This window comes from Spea bombifrons, chromosome 2, assembly GCF_027358695.1.
Source record: "Spea bombifrons isolate aSpeBom1 chromosome 2, aSpeBom1.2.pri, whole genome shotgun sequence".
NCBI classification, from domain to species: domain Eukaryota; kingdom Metazoa; phylum Chordata; class Amphibia; order Anura; family Pelobatidae; genus Spea; species Spea bombifrons.
In genome coordinates this window covers 110,683,818-110,705,362 of record NC_071088.1, presented here as the reverse complement: position 1 = coordinate 110,705,362, position 21,545 = coordinate 110,683,818, and the positions used below count along the sequence as shown (strand labels likewise).

General features: G+C 39.6%; 1 protein-coding gene across 1 annotated transcript in view; it reads left to right on the top strand.

Moving 5' to 3' along the window:
• The window catches only part of DHH (desert hedgehog signaling molecule), a 31,309-nt gene extending 19,222 nt beyond the window's left edge, over positions 1-12,087 (top strand). Inside the window, exons 2-3 of the mRNA XM_053455582.1 lie at positions 9,233-9,494; positions 9,868-12,087. Of these exons, the coding sequence (XP_053311557.1) occupies positions 9,233-9,494; positions 9,868-10,496 (891 nt within the window). The 3' untranslated portion in view covers positions 10,497-12,087. The remainder of the gene's footprint in view (positions 1-9,232; positions 9,495-9,867) is intronic.
• Positions 12,088-21,545: the final 9,458 nt, after the last annotated feature.

Sequence of the window (21,545 nt, the reverse complement as noted above, 5' to 3'; positions counted from 1 at the left end):
TTTTTTTAGTTTTTGGTGACGTGTCCACTTTATTTCCACCATAGAGTGATATATAGTTAGTCTGCTCAACAGAAACTTTCATTTATCTTTTTTTCTGTGTGTTTATTGCCCCTTTAACAAGGTCAAGATGAGCTAGACATAAGCAAACAGTGAACCTCCTTGAGGGGCTTTTGATGAAAGACAATTAATTGTTGATTTCCAAAGAATCTGAATCACATGTTTATTGTGAATGTAGCTTTATTTGTCCAAGGAAGGTAATTCCATTGTTTTGATATGTTTGCAAAGCAACAAGAAGTACATGGTTAACTTGGGAACTAAAGGGGTCACATTTCCCAGTGTACATTAGCTCCTTAGGAGCCTTGCAGCGTCATTGTATGCAAGCGATCACACCCATGTTAGAAGAGCTGTGATCTCCCATATATAGCGTGGGAATTTTGTTTAGAAATTTCACATTGGCTTTTGTCATTTTGATGGTGGGTCGGTCAGGATAGGTCTGTTGGAAGTTTATGTTATTTGGTACACAAATGCTACTATGGCTACTAGATTGAGCCATTGAGAAACCCTGGTCAGGTGGTAAGAGTATCATGTGTTATACACGTGTGAACAGCTCCAAAGATTTGATCATTTTGTCCCGTACATCCTTCTGCTCCAGACATCCTTGTATCATAAGTTTTTATTAACAGAATGCCATCATATTCCAGAGTGCTGTATAGTGGGCAAACAGAGCAAAACAAGTAGTGAATCACATAACAATTTGGAATTACAGAAACAAAACGTTAGGAGGGTCCTGCTCACACAATGTTGCAGTCTAGAAGAGGTGGAGGTGTATCACACAGGAGGTGGAAGTACAAATCCTTAGATTTCCCTGTTATGTAGGCCTCATGGTGACTTTTTGAATGCACTAAAATCTTGTTCAAGTGTGTTATTTTATTTGAAAAAATAAAACATGCAACATTCATTTTCATACCAAATGCATATCTTAACTGCAGCAAAACATAACATTTGCTCTGTTCTTCACTTAGTAATCACATGAATTCACCTTGTAGTCTTGGTAAGGCAAATCCTGGCCCTGTTGTCCTGCTAGCATTTCAGTTTGTGTTTTGTGGTTCAGTCATTACCGGCAGATATAGAGTACTTTAATTCGTTCTGTTTATTTCTTGTGTAGTGAGATTGCTTCACAATCCATAAAAAGAGTATTGATAAAAAGTAATGCATGCTTTGTAGTTAGAGCGTGACCTTCGATCTGTACCTTCTGCTCTAAAGTGTTATTTTTAAACTGATTACTGTGTTATGTTTCATAATTTCTATCTATATAGTTATTATGGATTTAACATTATGTTTTACACAAAAAAACAACAACAAAACATTCTACAGAATGTCCCGTGCATTTGCAAGGAGGATATCACATTCATTTATAGGAGGAGCAGGACTGGACTGGCAAAGTAGCAATGACGAGGAGGCCCTAGCCCTGTAAGGCAAGTGGCCATCTCATGACGTAAGTTCGACCGACTGGTGGTTTGACATGACAGGGTGCACAATACATGTGGCCGGACACTGCAGCACCTGATCTGTTATTGGTGTGTGGTGTTGGTGTCCAGATGACCAGTCCTAGCCTGGTCAGGAGTGACGTTTTACGGTTTAAAGAATAGTTTTTAGGTGAATGTATGGAATGTATGGAAGGAGAAGACCAGGGTATTATCATATCCCAACACACAGGTTTGGTGCATTGCAGGGAGGCCACGTGGAAGCTGTTAATGAGGTCTAAGCTGCAAAAGAGCAGACCTTCGATCTGTACCTACTTGGATTTTTAGTTACATACCAGAGCCTGTGTTTAGTTTGATCCAACAGAGCTAGAACAAGTAATGTGCTTTTTGTACCAATGTCTGCCATATTTAGGATACATAAATAATGACATCTCAGAATAAAGTACCCCTAATGTGTTATAATTGTAAAATTCCATTTGAAGAAGAAACCTCTGAGGTCCTGAAAGCTGAAAGGGAACTTTACATCTTTTAAATTGAAGTGTATGTTGAATGCCATGAGATAGAGAGTCCATTTACAGTTTGTAAAAGTGTAGGATTATAAAAATAAAACCAAGGCAGTTTTCCAGCTCTTGTTGTTCTGAATCAAGGTATTGCGTGAGATTGACTTTTATAGAATGACCCGGAATATCAGACTATGTTCCTCTGAAGCCTTAGGAATGCATTGTTAGGTCACTGAGGATATTATCAGGGAAGAAATCACAAGATAACCAAGTCATACCATTGACTTTTGGGTCCTGGATGGCAATTGTTGTCCCTGAGAGGACACCACTTGTGTAATCCCTTAGCTTGAATAAACATCAGATGAAGAAGTACATGGAAGGACTAATTTAATATTTAACTAGCCAGTCACATAAAAGCTAGTTGGGTACAGCATTGTTACAGAGTGTGTTCTGAGCTGATTCTGAAAGGAATGTGGTAATTTATATAAGAGATAGCCGAGAGGTGATGTGAAAGCAGCTGTGGTTTACATTGCTGGTGGTGGGAGAGGGGTGTCTCAGGGAAAAAATATAAAAGTGGGAGAACTGCAGGAAGCAACATTTGAAAGATTTTACATTTTCCACATTCCAAAACATTAATTGACATGGAAATCTGGTTAATTAGTCACCAGCTATTAAAGTGAAATCATTGAGCCGTATGCTTCAAACCACTAGGAGTGACAGGACTGAGCACATGGTTTACTGAGATAGCCTTAACGGCTTAGGTGCCACAAGAATGGGACAAAGTAACTACATACCATATTTTCCCAAACAATGACTGGTACTGATGTAACACAGTATGGCATTAAGAAGAACAATAATCTGTTTTATTTACAGAGGAGTTCCACACACCTTTTGCCTCAATTAGGTCAATACCGAGTTACCTCCGCCTTGAGGTATGGCCATGCCACTTTCTTGCCCCTTCAAGCAGCAGAAGAGAGAGGAGAGCTCATCAGAGCAGACATTATTTGTTATTATTTATCTATGTTAAATTATTTTTTCTAAATTACAACACAGGCTACCAACAATCTGGCCTAGTCATAGTCATTTTTATGCTCCTATGGCAGTCCAGCCTGTTCGGGTGACACATGGTGTCATCAGTCTCCTCCAAGGGTCCTTAATCAATAATTTCCAAAATCAATAATTTTAGGATTTTCTGTGTCTCAAGTAAAAAAAAATATTGTTTGTAATAAATAATACAACAACATTGTGTATTAATATACAGGATCCTTGCAACATTTCCTCTTGTCCTCTAGTTCTGTTGAAAATCTTGCCTTTGTTACAGAATATTGTCAGGTGGTAAATAGATGGAGGGAAATAAAGGCCAGGGGCAGGAAGGCAAACAACACTTTTCAGTGCCAGCAGCTATGTTCGGAGAAAGGCAGGAATGTCCCAAGGCACAGACTGTTGAGCTGGCATACCAGAGATGACTGGCTGTGCCCGTGGGTGCTGTGTGGAGGAGGGGCACAAAAAAGGAGACTTGGGCACAGCATTTTCTAAAACTGGATACAGTTTGAAAATGTAACCACCTATCAGTCAGCAAGAGAAAACATGCATTGTTATAGTACAGGAGGGGAGAACAGAAAGGAAATTGAATGGAGGGGAAACGGCAAGGAAACGGGAGAAGGACAAAAAAAATTATAAACATTAAAAAGAGAAACTTTGAGTATTAACTAGAGAACAACATAGAAGAGAGACTGGAAATTATATGTGATTGATAAAAAAAACTTGCCAAGCTCATGCACAACCTCTCAGCCAATCATGTGATCGGTACAGCCATGCTGAGCACGGAAGCAATGCTACTGGAGAACTCCATCTCTCTGTGTCCCACAGATTTGATGGATGTCTCTCCTAGAGGAAGTCTCCAGAATGTTAAAAGGCTCCATAAGAGAGGCATCCTTGCCAGGGACCAATCCTTCTTAAAAAAAACCAAACTTAAAAAGCATTCCTCTCCTTTTTTATTTTTCTGAGGAGCTTTTCACATCCTCTTCTTCTCCTCCTGCTCTTTTGAGAAAATGTTCATTTTAAGGGACAGGCCACCATAAAAATAAATGTTTGTTTTGATCGTTTGAGCAGCGTAAACAGACTCTCCACATCAGGTATAAGGCTTGTTGGAGTCAGAGTATTCTCTACGTTTCCTCATTTAACCCCTTGCAATCTGACTAATTCCCATCACTGTTCCCCTGACATTGACTAGTAGTGTGAGGAAATGCTCAGCAACTTCTTTCGAGATAAGGAATTTAAGCAAACGGCCAGAGTTAATTTGCTGGACATGGATCTCCTACCAAAGCTCTTTACCTCTAGATGGGCTATGGAATCAGACTCTGAGTTTAGAGATTTTGCTAAGTTGGTATTCAGAGCATCTTTGGTGAAGAAGGGTGATGTACTTCATAGAAATCATATTGGAATTCCTGAAGTGGACCCTGCTTTACCTTCCATTACTGGGAGTAATGTGTCTACCAGACTTTAAGTCCATTTCAGAACCGCAAAGGCCGTGGGCCCGCTGCTTTTAATGCTTGATAAAGCAGAAAGTAAAAGGGAATTGCAGAATTCTCTTTCCTTATGGCCTCTAAATTGGCTTTACTGAAGGAATCAAGCAGAACTGTGCTTATTATCGGACAGTCCTTCAATTACAGTACCAACATAAGAAGAACTTGGCTTCAAGATGCGGGCATGTTTGATTCAGACTTAGCTCAGGAAAAAAAATAGAAGATCGGCTGGTTTCAGGATGGATCAGTCCCCTATTTTCCATACCAAATATGTATGGTTCGTGGAGACCAGTGCTAAACCTAAAAGCCTTAAACATCTTTCTTAAGGAGAAGCGGTTCAGGATCAGATTTCCCTGGTCTGGTGCAGAAAGATGCAGAAACGCTGAAGGATCCCTTCCATTCCATACCAGTTGGCAAAGAGCACAGGAGCTTTCTGAGATTCAATTGGAAAGGTCAAATTTATCAATGGACAGGTAAAATCAGGTAAAGCACAAAGGGTTTATATGCCTTTCTTTTGTAGACAATAATTTGGTAGTACTTCTGCAGTGCTAATCCAACAAACAGATTATTTTATAACCCTTTTTCTGATTCTGGGATTTGTAGTAAACTTTAAAAATCCATTCTAACACCTACTTGTAATATTCCCTTTTTTCATTTTGGACACAAGGGTGTTGTATTTGGGAATTCCCCAAGAAAAATGGGAACATTTCAGGAGCAGTATCTCTTATCCGTCACAGTTGGACCATGAAAGATCTTGCAAAGGGAAGATAATTCCACTGTTCATTGGGTAAAAGGATTCCCCTGTATTGTGCAGGATGACCCAGTTGTTTCTGGGCAAACAATGTTTTGGGCTTCAAAAGTGATCCATTCTCATACAGTCAGGGAGACGTTAAGGGCTATTCTGGAGACTGTGATTCCCCAAACCATTAATTCTACTACCATCCTATATACCATACTATCCTATTTTGTCAGATCAAGCTTTGGAGATGATTAATTTTCCTAAGACGTCGCACCCGAGTAAGATATAAAAAACTGCTTGAGAAGTTTAATGATTGGAAAGTGTCGTTTTGCTCTTCTGTTTGCCAGGTTGATTCTTTTTCATTTGCATTGGAACTCCCCATATTCAAATTTAATTCTGCTTTAACACTTAGCACTAATAAAACGTATGGCTCTGCTCTACATTTATTAATACCAAATCTCTCACAAGACATATATCACCTTAGACTACTGATGGGAGAAGCTTTGTTCCGGCCCACTGATCCTTTATTAGGACTTCTATAATAATCATCCTCCTTCAAGCATGCTACCATTACACCAATCTTGAAAAAGCCCTCCCTTGACCCGACTGATCTGTCCACTTACCGTCCCATCTCTCCACTTCCTCTCACCTCCAAGCTTCTTGAAATAATTGTTTATAGCCAATTAACTAAGTTTCTTGATTCCAACTCCCTATTTGACCCTCTTCAATCTGGTTTTTGCCCTTGACGCTGTACTGAGACCACCCTTACTAAAGTTACAAATGACCTACTCACTGCCAAATCCAAGGGCCACTACTCCATGCTAATCCTACTGGACCTTTCTGCTGCTTTTGACACTGTGGACCACTCTCTTCTCCTTCAGACTCTTCATGCTTTTGGTCTCCGTGACACTGTTCTCTCCAGGTACACTTCCTACCTCTCTGATCGCACCTTCAGCGTCTCTGTTTCTAGTAACACTTCCTCTCCCATCGCTTCGCTTACCTGTGCACTTCAGGATTAATTTCAAAATCCTTCACAGCGTTTCCCCTGCCTACATCTCCTCACTCATCACTAAACACACTTCTAACTGGTATCTCCGTTCATTCAATGAGCTCCTTCTATCCTCTCCTTTGATTTCTAGCTGTCATGCGCGCTTACAATATTTCTCAAGGGCTGCCCCTATCCTCTGGAATGCCCTCCCTCGGTCTATCCCTCTCTCCCCCTGCCTTTATTCCTTCACAAAATCCCTCAAGACCCACTTCTTTAAGGATGCTTACAACACTGCACATTAACGCCCTCCCATATTCCTTTAGCTCACCTTTCCTAGTCCTTCTCCTGCAATACTTTTACTTGTGTGGCTGGTCTATCCCTAACAACAGTACTTTTACCTATTGTGTAATACACCCTAAATCCCTCTAGATTGTAAGCTCGTTTGAGCAGGGCCCTCCTCACCTGTTGTCTCTGCAAGTCAAATTGTTGTGTAACATACTACTTATTATGGCCTGTCCACCCATTGTACAGCGCTACGGAATTTGATGGTGCTATATAAAACTTGACTTAAGATGGTCGGCCATAAAATTGGTGACTTTGTTAGCTTTGGCAGACAAATTCACGTTTCCGATCCATGGTTTTCTAGTCCCCCTGGTCCATATCATTCTTAAGGGCAAGCAGAAAACAATACATATTGATCCTGCTCTGTTAGAATTTGATTTGGTCCACAATTGTCCTGATCCAGGCCTATGCCTAGTATGCACCTTACAGTCGTACCTGGATTTATCAGCCTCAGTTAGGCTGGATATTTCCCAGCTATTTAGCTATGAAGATTAATACAATTAGGGGATGGATTCTCTGTGACATGACTTCTAAAGTCATTGACAGGTCTTTTTTTGAAGCCCATTCTACTAGAGGTGCTTCGGCCAAAGCAGCGGCTAAGGGTCTTTCTTCTTCCCATAATTTTAAAGTAAAACTTTTGTTAGGTTTTATTGGAGGCCATCTGAAGTAGAAAGACTTCAATTTCTCGGGACTGACGCACTGTGTGCTCTACTCACTTCATATTACTAACAAGTGTCCAGACAGGATCAATAAACTAAAGATCCTCCACAATAATACTGGATGATGTAAGGATCAGATTCCCAGTCATTCTGCAATTTTTGATTTATTTTCTTACCTGTAACTATTTATGTTTATGTTGGTTTAATTCATTGTTCTTCTTATGGTAGGAGTGTCTATTTTCTGTCCTTACCATTACCTAGGTCATGGTACAGATGACTAATATTATATATATATATGATAATTACTTACCATTTATTTCATTTGTGTTACATTCATTGTATCGGGGTTCACTACTTCAGGGTGTAATAGCTAATGCTATTTTGTCATGTTGTATAATGGTTTATTAAACTGTTACATTTTCATCTTCTTACAGTGTTGCATCCCTTCCTTTTGGTTAAGAGGTGGTAACTGTTACCCTTTTTTGGATATTTATCGTACTTTATTTCCTTTCTTTGTTGGGATGAGCTAACCATCCGCAGTTTCTGTTTTAAACCAGAAGTGATTCTGGGAAGCTACAGCATACCCACTAGCTATTGGTAGGTGGTTATGCCTATCCATAGGACAAAGAGATTGTGAAGATCATAGATTCCTGCAAACACAATTATATAGCAAAGAAAAGCTATTTCTGTTAAACCTGTGAGAATGAAAGGGGTGGATTAGTTATCTGTCGTTTAAGGTTTAACCCCTTATTTATTGTAGAAGTGAGCACTGACATACTATGAGATCACTTCTACTCTATTGGCTAGTTGCAAATGCTACGGTTCATAGACTCATGACTGCGCTACTGAGCTATGGTATGAGAGCATTTGAGTAACCCAGTCCCCTCTTTAATATCCAAATTTCTGTCCTCCCCTGATATATCCCATTGTTTTAAAGTCCTAAAAGTCATAAGAATTTTGCTTATAAATGATGTAAATATTTTAAATTCTCGGTTAAATACCCAGCCAATGGTAAAGCACGGTTTCTTAACACACCCTTAAAACAAAAGCATCCCCTTCTGACCATTTGAAATGTTAGGAGGTATGATGTGTGGTGCTCTTAAAGAGATGTATTAAACACTGTATTATGTGGCAGTAAAGGAAGTAAAGGAAATCATCTTTAAAGTAAAATTTAGGCCCCTCGGGTTCATCAAGTTCCTACCATATATGAAAGCCCACTCCATACAAAAAATCATTAGATTCTTTGATTTTGATAAAAGTATTTTATGTATTGCAATCAATGCCATAACGTTTAACACAATGATTCAAGTATGTTGTTTGTTAAGTATTCAGATGTATGAATTTTTTTTTTTGATAACGTTAGCAACTCAACAAAGCGAGAGCATTGTTATTGCACAAAGCTCTATTTTGAATGCTGCTGTGCCATTTGTGCCTTTAGATTCCGTGGTTGAGAATAAATGATCATTGGGCATTTTAGGTTTATTATGTGCTTGAATACATAAGAATATGGCAGTAGGATGTTGGTAATTGAAACTTCAAATAACTTGTAAAATTCTGAGTTAACATTTAAATTACTTATCAGTCTAACATTTTTGGTGAGAACATATTGGATATTCATGTACATGAATATTTTATGAATGTTTTCATCCAGCTAATAAAAACTTGTTGAATGTCTAAGAGACATTTGGATGGCTCCCAACAGCTCAATTAGCTACTATGTTCCGACAAACGGAAAAATGTATTGAATTCCAAAAAACATCAAAACGTGTAAAATGTGTTAAAATGAAAACAATAGATGTGGGGGGGGGGTGTCCTTAACCTTGTGGAGGACTTTTAAGCAATGCAAGGCAAGGCAGGCAGGCTTTTCTTTCTCTAAACCATTGAGCAAATATATATCTCATGACAGAAAAGGGAAAAGAAGACTGCAGATTGTTTTAACCAGGTGCTAATGATCTAACAATTATTTAATAACTTAGTCACCATCTATTGTTACAGCGCTGTAAGGACAGAGTGAATGCTTTGGCTATCTCCGTGATGAACATGTGGCCTGGTGTGAAGCTGCGGGTAACTGAAGGCTGGGATGAGGACGGTCACCACTCTCATCACTCTCTACACTACGAAGGGCGAGCTCTGGACATCACAACTTCAGACCGAGACAGAAACAAGTACGGCATGTTGGCCCGTCTGGCAATTGAAGCTGGCTTTGATTGGGTGTACTATGAGTCCAAGGCACATATCCATGTGTCAGTGAAAGCAGGTACTGGCTCAGAAGGTATTTCATACTATCTGATAGTGTCTATTGACTCTGATAACATTTGTGAAAGCATCATTGCAGAGTGATCCCCTGAGATATTTTGTAGCACTATGACTCCTGGATCAGAAAATAAAATGCAAATCACCCCTCTAATTACAAATGTGGTTGAATTAAAAGTTGAAACAACAAATAATAGTCATATGTAAAACATCAGGTTCCAAAGGATTGACCTATCAGAATACTGATCCTTAGACTTATACTCTATCACAATACACAATTTGAAATCAAGATTTATGAGGTGCTATTGAAGTAGGTGTACAGATGACAATTTTACATAACCATTTAACTTTGATCTGATCACATTTTTATCTTACAGATAACTCACTAGCTGTACGTTCTGGAGGCTGTTTTCCTGGCACTGGCATGGTAATGATGGTGGGAGGTCAGAGAAAACCTCTTTATGAACTTCAGTATGGTGACAAGGTCCTTACCGCTGATGAAAGTGGCCAGTTGATGTCAACTGAAGTTCTACTATTCATGCACAGAGACTTGGATAAACTAGCCACATTTATTGTCATTGAAGCTGTGGGACATTCACATCGGCTTCGCCTTACACCGCACCATCTGATATTTGTAAGCAGAGACCCATCAGAAGAATTCCTACCGATCTTCGCCCATCGAGTCCAAGTTGGGGATCTAATTCAAGTTTATGCCAATGGCACTCAGCTGCTACCATCCAAAGTAATAAGGGTATCCAGAGAGGATGGAGTAGGAGTGTATGCTCCACTCACTGTTCATGGCACACTACTGGTGGATGGAGTACTTACATCCTGCTACGCAACATTAGAATGGCATCAATTGGCACATAGATCTTTTGCCCCTCTAAGACTGCTCCACAGCATTTACTCTGCACTCCCAGACTTTATGGGGAGTGATGGGGTTCATTGGTACTGCAACTTCCTCTGTGTGTTGGCCAAACAAATTCTTGGGTGGGATATACCTTAAATTCTCCACTTTGAGGAGGGCTTAATCTGGAAATGCTGCTGAAAAGAATGGGTATTTGCAGCCCTTAGTGGACGTATTACCTTTGACTTACATCTGCTGATCTACATGAACGTATAGCTCCTAAGAGTAGATTCTGCTGATTCAACTTCAGTACTTCTTTATTTCTAACTGGAACCATGAGAATAACACAGCATTCAACTCAAATGCACCACAACTAATTAACATGGGGCTAGATATGTTTTTTTTTTAAATAAAGGTCCCCGACATAAGTGGCTTCTATACCTAGTTTTTCAGCCACAGTCTTAATTCTTCTGGATAGATTTATGCACATCCAATGCTGTCTTAAATCTGTAATATTTTATCATTGTGTACAGGGCATGTTTTGTTGGGGATGCTGACAAAATTATTAACTGGGCAAATTGTTTTCAGTCATTGGATGGGAGATCACATTTGATACCTGGTAATTGTGAAGTCTAAGATCATAATATTTTGATTTTAACCAACCGAAATTGCTAATGACTGACCCATTCAGTATCTCTTTGATGGAGCCCTGAATTGTCTGTATTCCACACTGATCCAAAAAAATCCTTCTGTGTCATCTTAATGCCTATGCCTTCCCTGACCTGCTTGTGGTCTACTGTCAATTACTTTGCATGGTTCCTTAGACAGACACAAGCATCAACAGCTGAATTTACATTTCACCTAAGTATTGGGTCTCAAATATTGCAGGTGTTTGTGTAAGTTATGCACTGATTATTTATTTATTGTTTTTGTTCTTTTAATTAACTATTAGCAATATGATTTCTAACCTCCAGCCTGTAGAGATCGGGTCCCAAAATTCTCTTAAAAAGTAAAAAAAAACAATATACATTCTCTCTAGATCAACGAGAAGGCACTAATGGCTTAAAGATAATTTAGACCATATCGCACATCACCCTGAAGCATTAAGTCCAGAACAACTGGAGAGCCAATGCTTGCTTACCACTTCTGGTTCTTCCAACTGGCTATAGGATCGCTGGCTCAAAGGACTAATCTTTCGCTATGAGTTTTTAATTACAGGGCAATGAAAAGCAGCTTAAATGCGCAGCCATTTAACATAATTTTATCTTATTGTGCACTCTACATACCTGTTAATATGAACCATGGGCCAAAGTGTCAAGTACCCCCATCAGATCTTTGTATTGGCTGACCATTCTTGACAGATCAACAAAGTACATTACCATTGGTTATGTTCCCCAACCACTACATTTCTGTAAGTTCAGCAACATCACACACTATCTACATAATACGTGTAACAGGGCATGAAATTACTGGATCCTGGGTGTTGCCATATCCCTTGAATGAAAATATATTTTTTTTAGATTGTCCAAAATGAAATCTGCTTTAACCCAGCTGCTGCACAATCAGTTTTAGAGTATATTTTTCTACTTATAAATTGTAATTTAAGTTTGTTTTGTTTTGTCTGTCTGTTCTTAAACTATTCCATCGCCATATAGATATGAGACAATGAATGTTCTTAATGGGAAGTAATGCATTTTAACAAATAATCTTATTTAATGTGTTTTCTGATAATAAACCAGGTTACATTGTATCTCTGGTGGTAGGTTTCATTCTGTTTGTATGCAAATGGGGCCCGACTGCAAAAGTTTCCAAATGTTTAGAGTGTGGCCCATAAAGGTTTTATGTATTGGTGTTGAAAACTGAATTATGAAGGGGATGCTAGATAAGCCACTCATGTCTTTATTCACAAAATTCACATTGGATTTTATTTAAAAAAAAAATGCTATACAAATTTCATCAACATTTTTACCAAAGGTCAGTAATATATTCTACCTGACTTGCCACAGGATTATTTAGAGATATTTATGATGGAGCTTTAGTGTGTTCTGTGTTTGTCTGAAAAGAACACCAAAAAAATTGGAATTGCAAGGATTTTTAGTAAAACAATAAATAAAGTATAAGTAAACTAATGTTCCATGGTTAAATAATGATCTTTCTTCATTTTGCTGCACGAATGAGTGTCCTAATAATGAGCTTTCCACTCACTAGAACAGTAGTGTACATACACTATATGGACAAAAGTATTTGGACACCTGACCATTACACCAACAGGGCCTTTTATGACATCACATTCTAAATACACAGACATTAATATGTAGTTGCTCCTCCCTTTGAAGATTGTTTCTTTGGGAATATTTGCCCATTCATCCAGTAGAGCATTTGTGAGGTCAGGCACTGATGTTGGGAAGGCCTGACTTGCAATCTCCGTTCCAGTTCATCCCAAAGGTGTTCGATGGGGTTGAAGTCAGGGCTCTGTACGGGCCAGTCAAGTTCTTCCACAACAAACTCATCCAACCATGTCTTTAAAGACCTTGCTTTGTGTGCTGGGGCACAGTCATGCTGGAATAGAAAAGCGCCTTCCCCAAACTGTTCCTACAAAGTTGAAAGCATTGTCCAAAATGTCTTGGTGTGTCCCCAAATGTGGTACTGGATGAATGGGCATAAAATCACAGAACATTCCAAAATCTTGTGGAAAGCCTTGACAGAAGAGTGGAAGATGGTATAAGGGGGGACAGGATGGGGCGGGGGTCAACTACATATTAATGTTTGTGTATGTAGAATGCAATGTCATAAAAGTCCCTGTTGGTATAATGGTCAGATGTCCCAATACATTTGTCAACATGGTGTATTTAATTAAAGTTGTTAAGGCAACATTCAGAAGGGTGAAGGTTGCAGTCATTAGTGTGGCATTTTACTTGGCACACTAGCATAAAGGGGCAGTATGGTTTGACTTTGGGTGGCATAGGCACCTAAAGTGCTTGGAGTGGTGGGATAGGATGTCATGGGGTGCAGATTGACAAGGAAGGAGAGAAGAGAGACTTGTTGAATTACAGACAAAAGATCTTGCTGCCATATTACAGGGAGCAGGATACCGGACCACAGGGCCTTGGTGAACTGGTCTCAGCTGTACCTTGTATAGTTATTCCTCTGCTGTCTTGTGGGATAACATGTTGGGGCTTGTGGTTGCACAAGCTGAAGTAGAGAGATTGTTATCCGATAGAGTTAAACTAACACCAAATGAGCTTGCAGTGTTATTCTCATTCCACATCTCTCAATCCGTTTCCTTATATTAATGGAAAAGAACATGTAAAACAAACCCTGCTTTGAGGATTCGGCGGTTGCCCCCAGTCAGCATTGTCTAAGCTGTGAAAGAATGTGTTTATCTGGGGGGAGCAGAGGGGATTACCACGGTAAGCGGGGAAGCTAACACTGGATTTTATACGTCTAATCCCAACGTGATTAGCAGGCTCAGTGCTAGGGCAGAAGTACTGTATGTAAGGAGGTGGATTTCCTCTGCGGAACCCCTGAAGATGCATGACCCCCATCTGTATATTATCTGGCTATTATTAAGACACGGCAGGAGCAAACATATTAGGGGATTGGATACATGAAGATACATACTTCATGTGAGGGCTTTTAAGTGAATCCATAAATTAACACATAAGTAGATAACCATAATTCATCAATGACACTAATGACTGAATACTGCTCTGTTCACTAAATCTCCATTTTTAGCTGTGGGGTTACCCAGAGACTGCCCCAGATTGAACTCTGGAAGTAGCAAGTTTGTACTTAGATGAACCTTGCAGATCCTCGTAACACATAGAGACATAAATTTTGATGGCAGTTAAGAACCATTCAGCCCATCTATTCTATGGCTTAACAGGGTTCAAGTTGATGAGGGAGTGGAGTTTAATGAATTAAATTTGAGGAATCTTGAATCTTATTGAATGTGTCTCAAAGAAGATGGCTGCACAACCATTCATCAAGGATTTGAGAAATCAAACATCTTGGTCACCTTGGATCACCTTGGTCATTACTTTTGTTCTACCTATATTCACTGACAATAAAAACTTGACTGGATAGAAGCTTTCCGGGAACGATTGTTTTCTTCCTTTGAATAAATCACTCCTTAACATGGTGCTACAGTTGTGTATTTATGTATCTTCTATAAATTATAGACGGTCTAATTTGTCGTTTGAGTCATGAATAGGCACTCTTCACCACTCAAGCTATTGTCAGCCAGTATTCTACTAATGCTTAGCAGCAATCATCAGCAAGTGTGCCAACATTTCTATCTATTGAAATAATGAAGAAGGGGTTCCATCACACTCCTACAGTCTCCACAGAGTCTCACTGACAGCAATATGGAACACAAACCAAAGAAAGGCAGGAGATCTCCGCCAGAGCCGGGAGGTGAAGGAACAAACTCCTCGATATGCAAACCTATTTGTTATATATTGTAGATTTATGATCCACCACATTGTATACAACGACGAGTACACAGCCCAAAAGGAAAACATGAATAAACGCTAAATTTAGTGTGAAACGCGTTAAGCATTTTACTTCTTGTTTTCCTTTTGGGTGATATACCCCTGTTGTTGTATGATATGAGGTGGATCATAAACCTACAATAAACAAATATTTTTGCATATTGAAGTGTTTGTACCTTAATGTGGCGGCTCCTGCAGAGATCTGCTTTTTTCCTGTTGTTTGCGTTGCATTAAATGTTCTATCTTCCAGGGCAAGAATGGGGCGTAACAGGGCAAGAATGGGGCGTAACATTTGCATTGTGCACTGTTCACTCCGTAACAAACGTTTATCAGATTGTCTCGTGTGACAGTATATCATAATCTTATATGTGTGCAATGCTATGCATGTGTGCTTACAACACAAACATATCTACAATGATCAGACAGCGTGTTTGCAGTGTACTTAACAACCTGTGCGTATACGCACATGCTAGCTTCAATATGGTGTTTGTATTGGAGGCTGCGTGTATAGATACAATTGTGGGGTTTCTTTTTGAGATTACATTTGTACAAATATCTATATGCATGGATGTACAGTTGTCTGCATTAACAATTTTGCTGGTGTTTCTATTTAGGATAGTGTATAAATCCGTATGGATGTGTGTATAGAACCAAGAGAGTGTGGTTGTTTTTTGGGCACTATTTGTTAACAGTTTATGATTGTTAACCATTAATGATCTTCTTCCTCCACTGATACCTGGCCTTTGTTTGAGCATCTTTACTAACCATTCAGACTGGGAGGTCTTTGTATTTAAACATATTTTTTTATCTCCAAGCACTAGAGTGAAAAATTATTTCATGAGCTGTATGCATTGTCGGACTTACATTTATTGTCATTTATGGTGATTTATATGCCCCCCACCATACTCGTAAAAGCATTACAAAGCTTTGGGTCACCTAATAGGAAGAAAATTGGATGAAATGGGTATTATTATTAATTATTGTTTTATATCGTGCCATTATATCCAGGGCCGACCCGACAATGGAGCCGAGTGGGGCACTTTGCCGCCCCTTTTTTTATTTTTATTTTTTTATTTTATTTTTTAAAGCGAAAGAGACAGAAAGGGGCGCCGAGTGGTTTTCGCTTACCTTGTTGTCAGTACTCGCTCGGCGCCCCTCTCTCCTCTGCGGCGAGTCTCCCTGTTCGGTCTTGGTGCCGGCTTGTAATGCTGAGTGCCGGAAGATTACCTCATTTCCGGCGCTCAGCATTACAAGCCGGCACCGAGACTGAACAGGGAGACTCGCCGCAGGACTGCTGAAAGGTAAGTACAAGGGGGGGGGTTAAGGGTAGATAATGGGGGGGGCGGCAGGGACGGAGGGAGAGAAAGGGTAGATAAGGGGGGGATTGGCATTTTAAAATTCGCCCCAGGCGGCATTTTGCCTTGGGCCGGCCCTGATTATATTGTGTATTCCCCAGAGCTGTACAACTGGAAAAATGTAGGTAACATGTTTAGAAGTAGGCAGGGTATAAGCAGGAGTGGGTGGATTTCACATCTTTTTCTATGTTGGCCCAAATAAACACATTTATTGTGTTCACAAGCTAATATATATATATATATATATATATATATATATACATACACACCGATCAGCCATAACATTATGACCTGCCTGATATTGTGTAGGTCCCCTTTTTGCCGCCAAATAGCCCTGTCCTGTCGAGGCATCGACTCCGCTAGACCTCTGAAGGTGTGCTGTGGTATCTGCACCAAGACGTAGCATCAGATCCTTTAAGTCCTGTAAGTTGCGAGGTGGGGCCTCCATGGATGCATCCTTATGACATGTCTTCTCCAGGTAGGTGATGCACACGCACCCGGCCATCCACGTGATGATTCATCAGTCCAGGCCACCTTCCATTGCTCCATGGTCCAGCTCTTATGCTCACGTGCCCATTGTAGTCTCTTTCGGCAGTGGACAGAGTTCAGCATGGGCACCCTGACACCTTTCTATCAGAACCAGCATTATTTTTTTCAGCAATTTGGGTTACAGTAGCTCATCTGTTTGATTTGACCACATAGACCAGCCTTCCCCCCTAAGTGCATTAATGAGCCTTTGCAACCCATGCCCCCTGTTGCCAGTTCACCGCTTTTCCCTCCTTGGACCACTTTTCATAGGTACTGACCACTGCACACCGGGAAAACCCCACAAGAGCTGCAGTTTTACAGGTGCTCTGACCCAGTGGTCTAGCCATCACAATTTGGTCCTTGTCAAAGTCACCCAGATCCTTACTTTTCCTGCTTCTAACACATCAAATTTGAGGATAAAATGTTCACTTACTGCTTATAATATTCCAACCAATGATAGGTGCCATGATTTAGATTCAGTATTTCCGATTGGTTGGTGAGTATCTTCATAAAATAAAGTGTTAGAGGAATCATTACATTCAGACAATTCATATCATTAAATTATTCAGGCACATTTAGCCATTATGAACAGTAAAATAGTATAAAGTATATTCTATATTCTTTGTGGGCCATCCTATTACAGCACAATCTCAATGACATCCTCCTTCTGGATTTTGTAACGTCATTGGGTCACCGTAATTTGGAAGCTCCCAAACATATCATCGGGTTTGGTTAAAAGACCTGTATTCCAGCAGATGATTTACTCATGATGATTTACTCACCTATGCTCAGATATGTATGTGGTCTCTCTTGGAACTATTCATCTGCAAAAGTGTACAGATATGTAAGCAGAATTACATACATATGACCACAGGGCGCTACATATGTTTTCTAGCAGCCCTTGTAATACATTGTAAGAGTGTTCATACTATTGAACAGGGCAGGTAGTGGAAGAGATGTACATACGATGGCATAGTGCATGACCAGGGCAAGGCATGGCTCTAGGGGAAAAATAAAACTTTGGAACCCATTCTATAACAGCTTCCACAGTGCAGTAGGTTGCTTATGCGATAATAATAACAAGCGTGCCAAACTATCTTGATGCCGTGACTGTAGTAAGTGGAGGACCCTCTTCGAAAACTCTGTATCACTATGCAGAACATCATCATAATATTTATTTGTGTGGGTCACATCAACCATGTCAAAAATATCTTAATACCTACATGCATTGAAAGACCTATTCTTATTTTGGAAATGTAAACCATGCCTTTAAAGATCAAAGTATTGAGACCAGCCTTGCCTCTTAGTCTAGAACAAATCCAGTAATTTAGGTACATTGTACATAAGCAGTAACAAATGTCCATATAATAATGATTTCCCACATCCCTCTCCTAGTCATTCCCTTCCATATACACCCTCCCATGGTTAATGTTTAGTGGAAATCTGTTAATGATTTCTGGATGTATAGGTAAAGAAAAGGGTGTCTCAATATACTAAGGAGGCCAAGGTTTTCTAGCCCTAATAAAACTAAGCTTTGTTGTTTTCACCTGGAGAGCCATAGTCCATCTTTACTCATCATTCTTTCCATAGTGTGCTTCTCTCTCAACCAGTAGTGGAAGCTGAGACTGCCCAGGGAGATTTGATGAGCCTACCTGGGAAGGGTGTGCAAATTCTGGGATTCCATGACCCTGAGGATATCAAAGATTATACTGTGGATTATGTTCTACCTTAGTGTGTTGGGAAGAGTGTGTATCCTCCATTCTGTACACAACTGTGCATGTTTTTTTAGATAGTGCTGTACAAGATGACAATCCACAGAAACATGAAATAATTATGTGTGGCCCTTGAGAACAGGGCTAAGTTAAGCATTTGTGAGGTTATGATAGCTGAATCTTACTCTAAATTAAGAATATCATGAATAGTTTAGAATGTGTATGTTTTATATTAATATTTCATATTAGATCTTGCAAGTGCTAGTATGTACCGGTATATGCCAAATTACACTTTTTTTCAATATCCCAAAGCAACTTTGCACAGTCCATACGCTGTATACATTTAGTTACCAGTGTATGATTTCTCCCCTGTCCTGGGCCATAGTGCCACAAAATGGCCTGCGACATTCATAGGTATCTAATTTTAATTGGCCTAACAGGAAGCCTCACAAAATGTTTGTTCTTTATGTGCCCCTATAAAAAAAGAACCCCTGCATGTTATAAAAACAAACATTAAAATGGCTTGGCAGGAGCAGCACCATCAAAATGATGGGGCACAAGCATACAGCGCTGCTATTATGAATAGTCTCTATCTTCAGTGGCACCCTGGGTCTATTCTGCCTGTCGTTTCTTATTATTGGCCATCCCTACTAATACCACATATAATAAAATGCAGCAATAACACTGGATACTGTTGAGAGGTCAGTGGAACTGAACAGTGATAATGCGATTTAAAGGACTAGTAAAGCCTATCAGCAAATAAACAAGATAATCAATTGCTGATGAGTTGACATTTAACACTGTCAAGCTATTGCTTTACAAAAGCTCGCTGAACACTGCAAACCCCTCTGTGACGTAGGCCGGATTCACACACCCAAAAGTTTAATTTGGAACCTGCTGGTGAGTTGCATTTATTGGGCGCTCAGGCTCCCAGTGCACCGGTGCTCAATGGGCCGCTGATCTCCATGGTAACTGTCCCATTTACACTATGGAGGCAGAGTGTTGTGATATGATAACGTGTTCTGGTGGTCAGCACAGAGGATGCTGGGCCCAAGAAAGAGAACCTCCTCGAAGTAAGGTCCTGGGGGAGGCTGGGAGTGCTCCCCTGCGTCAGGCCTAAGGCAATAACGTTCGTGAACACAGCACAGACTACAAAGACGTCTTTGCAATTAGGAACCTGAATCCAAAAATTGAACTTTGTATTACGAGCTGTAATGCTTATGTGGAATCTATCTGCTGCCCCCTGCTGGCTGTATCTCAATATTACACTGCATCACATCTGTGGTTAAGGGCAAATTTGCTTTATGATATATTTGTTTTATGTCTTTATAAATCAAATAAAAAAAAGAAAGAAAAGACAATATATATTGTAAAACTCCACGTTGAAGACACAGTTAAAATGTAGGATACCAGTTGGCACCTCAGTAGCCATCGTCAGTGACAAATTTTACAATAGCGGCCCAGTTCAACCTTACATATGGTATTATTATTATTATTATTATCTTTTTTTTATATAGCGCCAACAATTTATGACAAGACAAGAATTGACAGACTAAGACAAACCGATACATTAGGTGGAATAGAACTGAATTCCTCCAGAACGTAGAGAATTCATATGAACTGATGCCTCAGAGTACGGAAGGTCAGTGGCGTCCCCAGCTTTCATATTTAGGGGGGCACATGGGGGACAGGGACCAAAGTAGGGAGGCAATTATATGCTCCCCCATACAAGAAAGAAAGGAAAAGAAAAAACTAGTTTTAATTAGAGATTATTTATGTGTAAGTGCAAACAAGTACAAGTACAATAATATATAACTGGAAACACTGGTAACAATAATGTACGTTAAATACATTAAATATAGGGGAGAAAAAGCTAATGCAATCTTTGCAACAAAAAAAAAAAACATTTTTTAAATATTGAAAAAATTGGACCATATGTATATATACACATAATGATGACTAATGATAATGATGACTAATTTATTTCTTTATATTTTATACATATATTATTTTTTTTTTCACACAAACGTCACATGTGTTTGTGTCAATGGTTTATTTGAATACATCACTCACATTTATTTCACATTTCCATACATGATTGAGGCATTATTTAATCTTTTTACATTACACACTATTACTTTACATTTTTTATTTTCGTGGTTTTCACTTGTGTTTCTTTATTTTTAGTAAAGCAGATTCACATATTACATGTCATAACACACACATGCAATTTACAGTTAGTATTCTACACTTTTATACTTACTTTTTCCCACATTACTATCACTTATTAATAGGATAGTACCTCATACCCAGAGCCGGCCTTAGGTGTTCTGGCGCCCTGTGCGGACTACTCCTCTGGCGCCCCCCCATCCCAAAAAAAGAAAGGAATAAAAACTTGTAACAAAACCCCAATCACTATATACTACGCCAAACATTGATGTGGTGTAGGCCTACCACTTCATTGTCTGGCTTAGTAGTAGGAATGCACTGAAACGAATTCTGGACTGAAACCGAAAGTGCAGCATTTACCTGGCCAAAACCGAATATGACCCTCCCCCCCCACACCATAAAAAAACACTTTTATTTAAAGTAAGTAAAACACCAAAATAGGACAAAACAATTAAATAAACAATATTATATATATATATATATATATATATATATATATATATATATAATTAACAGCAATCACATTCCTATCATGCCCAGGCATACCCAGATTCCAGGATGTACTCGCAGACTTGGCATGATAGGAGTATGATTGCCCTATCTACCCCTTCTCACTCCCTTCTGCCCTATCTACCCCTTCTCACTCCCTTCTCCCTATCTACCCCCTTTCCCCTGCCTCACTCCCTTCTCCATATCTACCCCCTCCTAACTATCTACCCTTTCCCTCTTTGAAGTTCACTTACCTTTCAGGAGTCCTGCGGTGGGGGTGCAAGGCCTCTGCCTCCCAGCTCTGCCACTGTATGGAACAGTATAGAGTGATGGGAGTTATGATGTACTTTTTGAGCATAATTAGATCATGAAAAAGACATTGGAAATGGTACAGCATAACACCCATCACTCTCACACACTTACCAATCCACACATACACCAATCCACACGTATACCAATGCA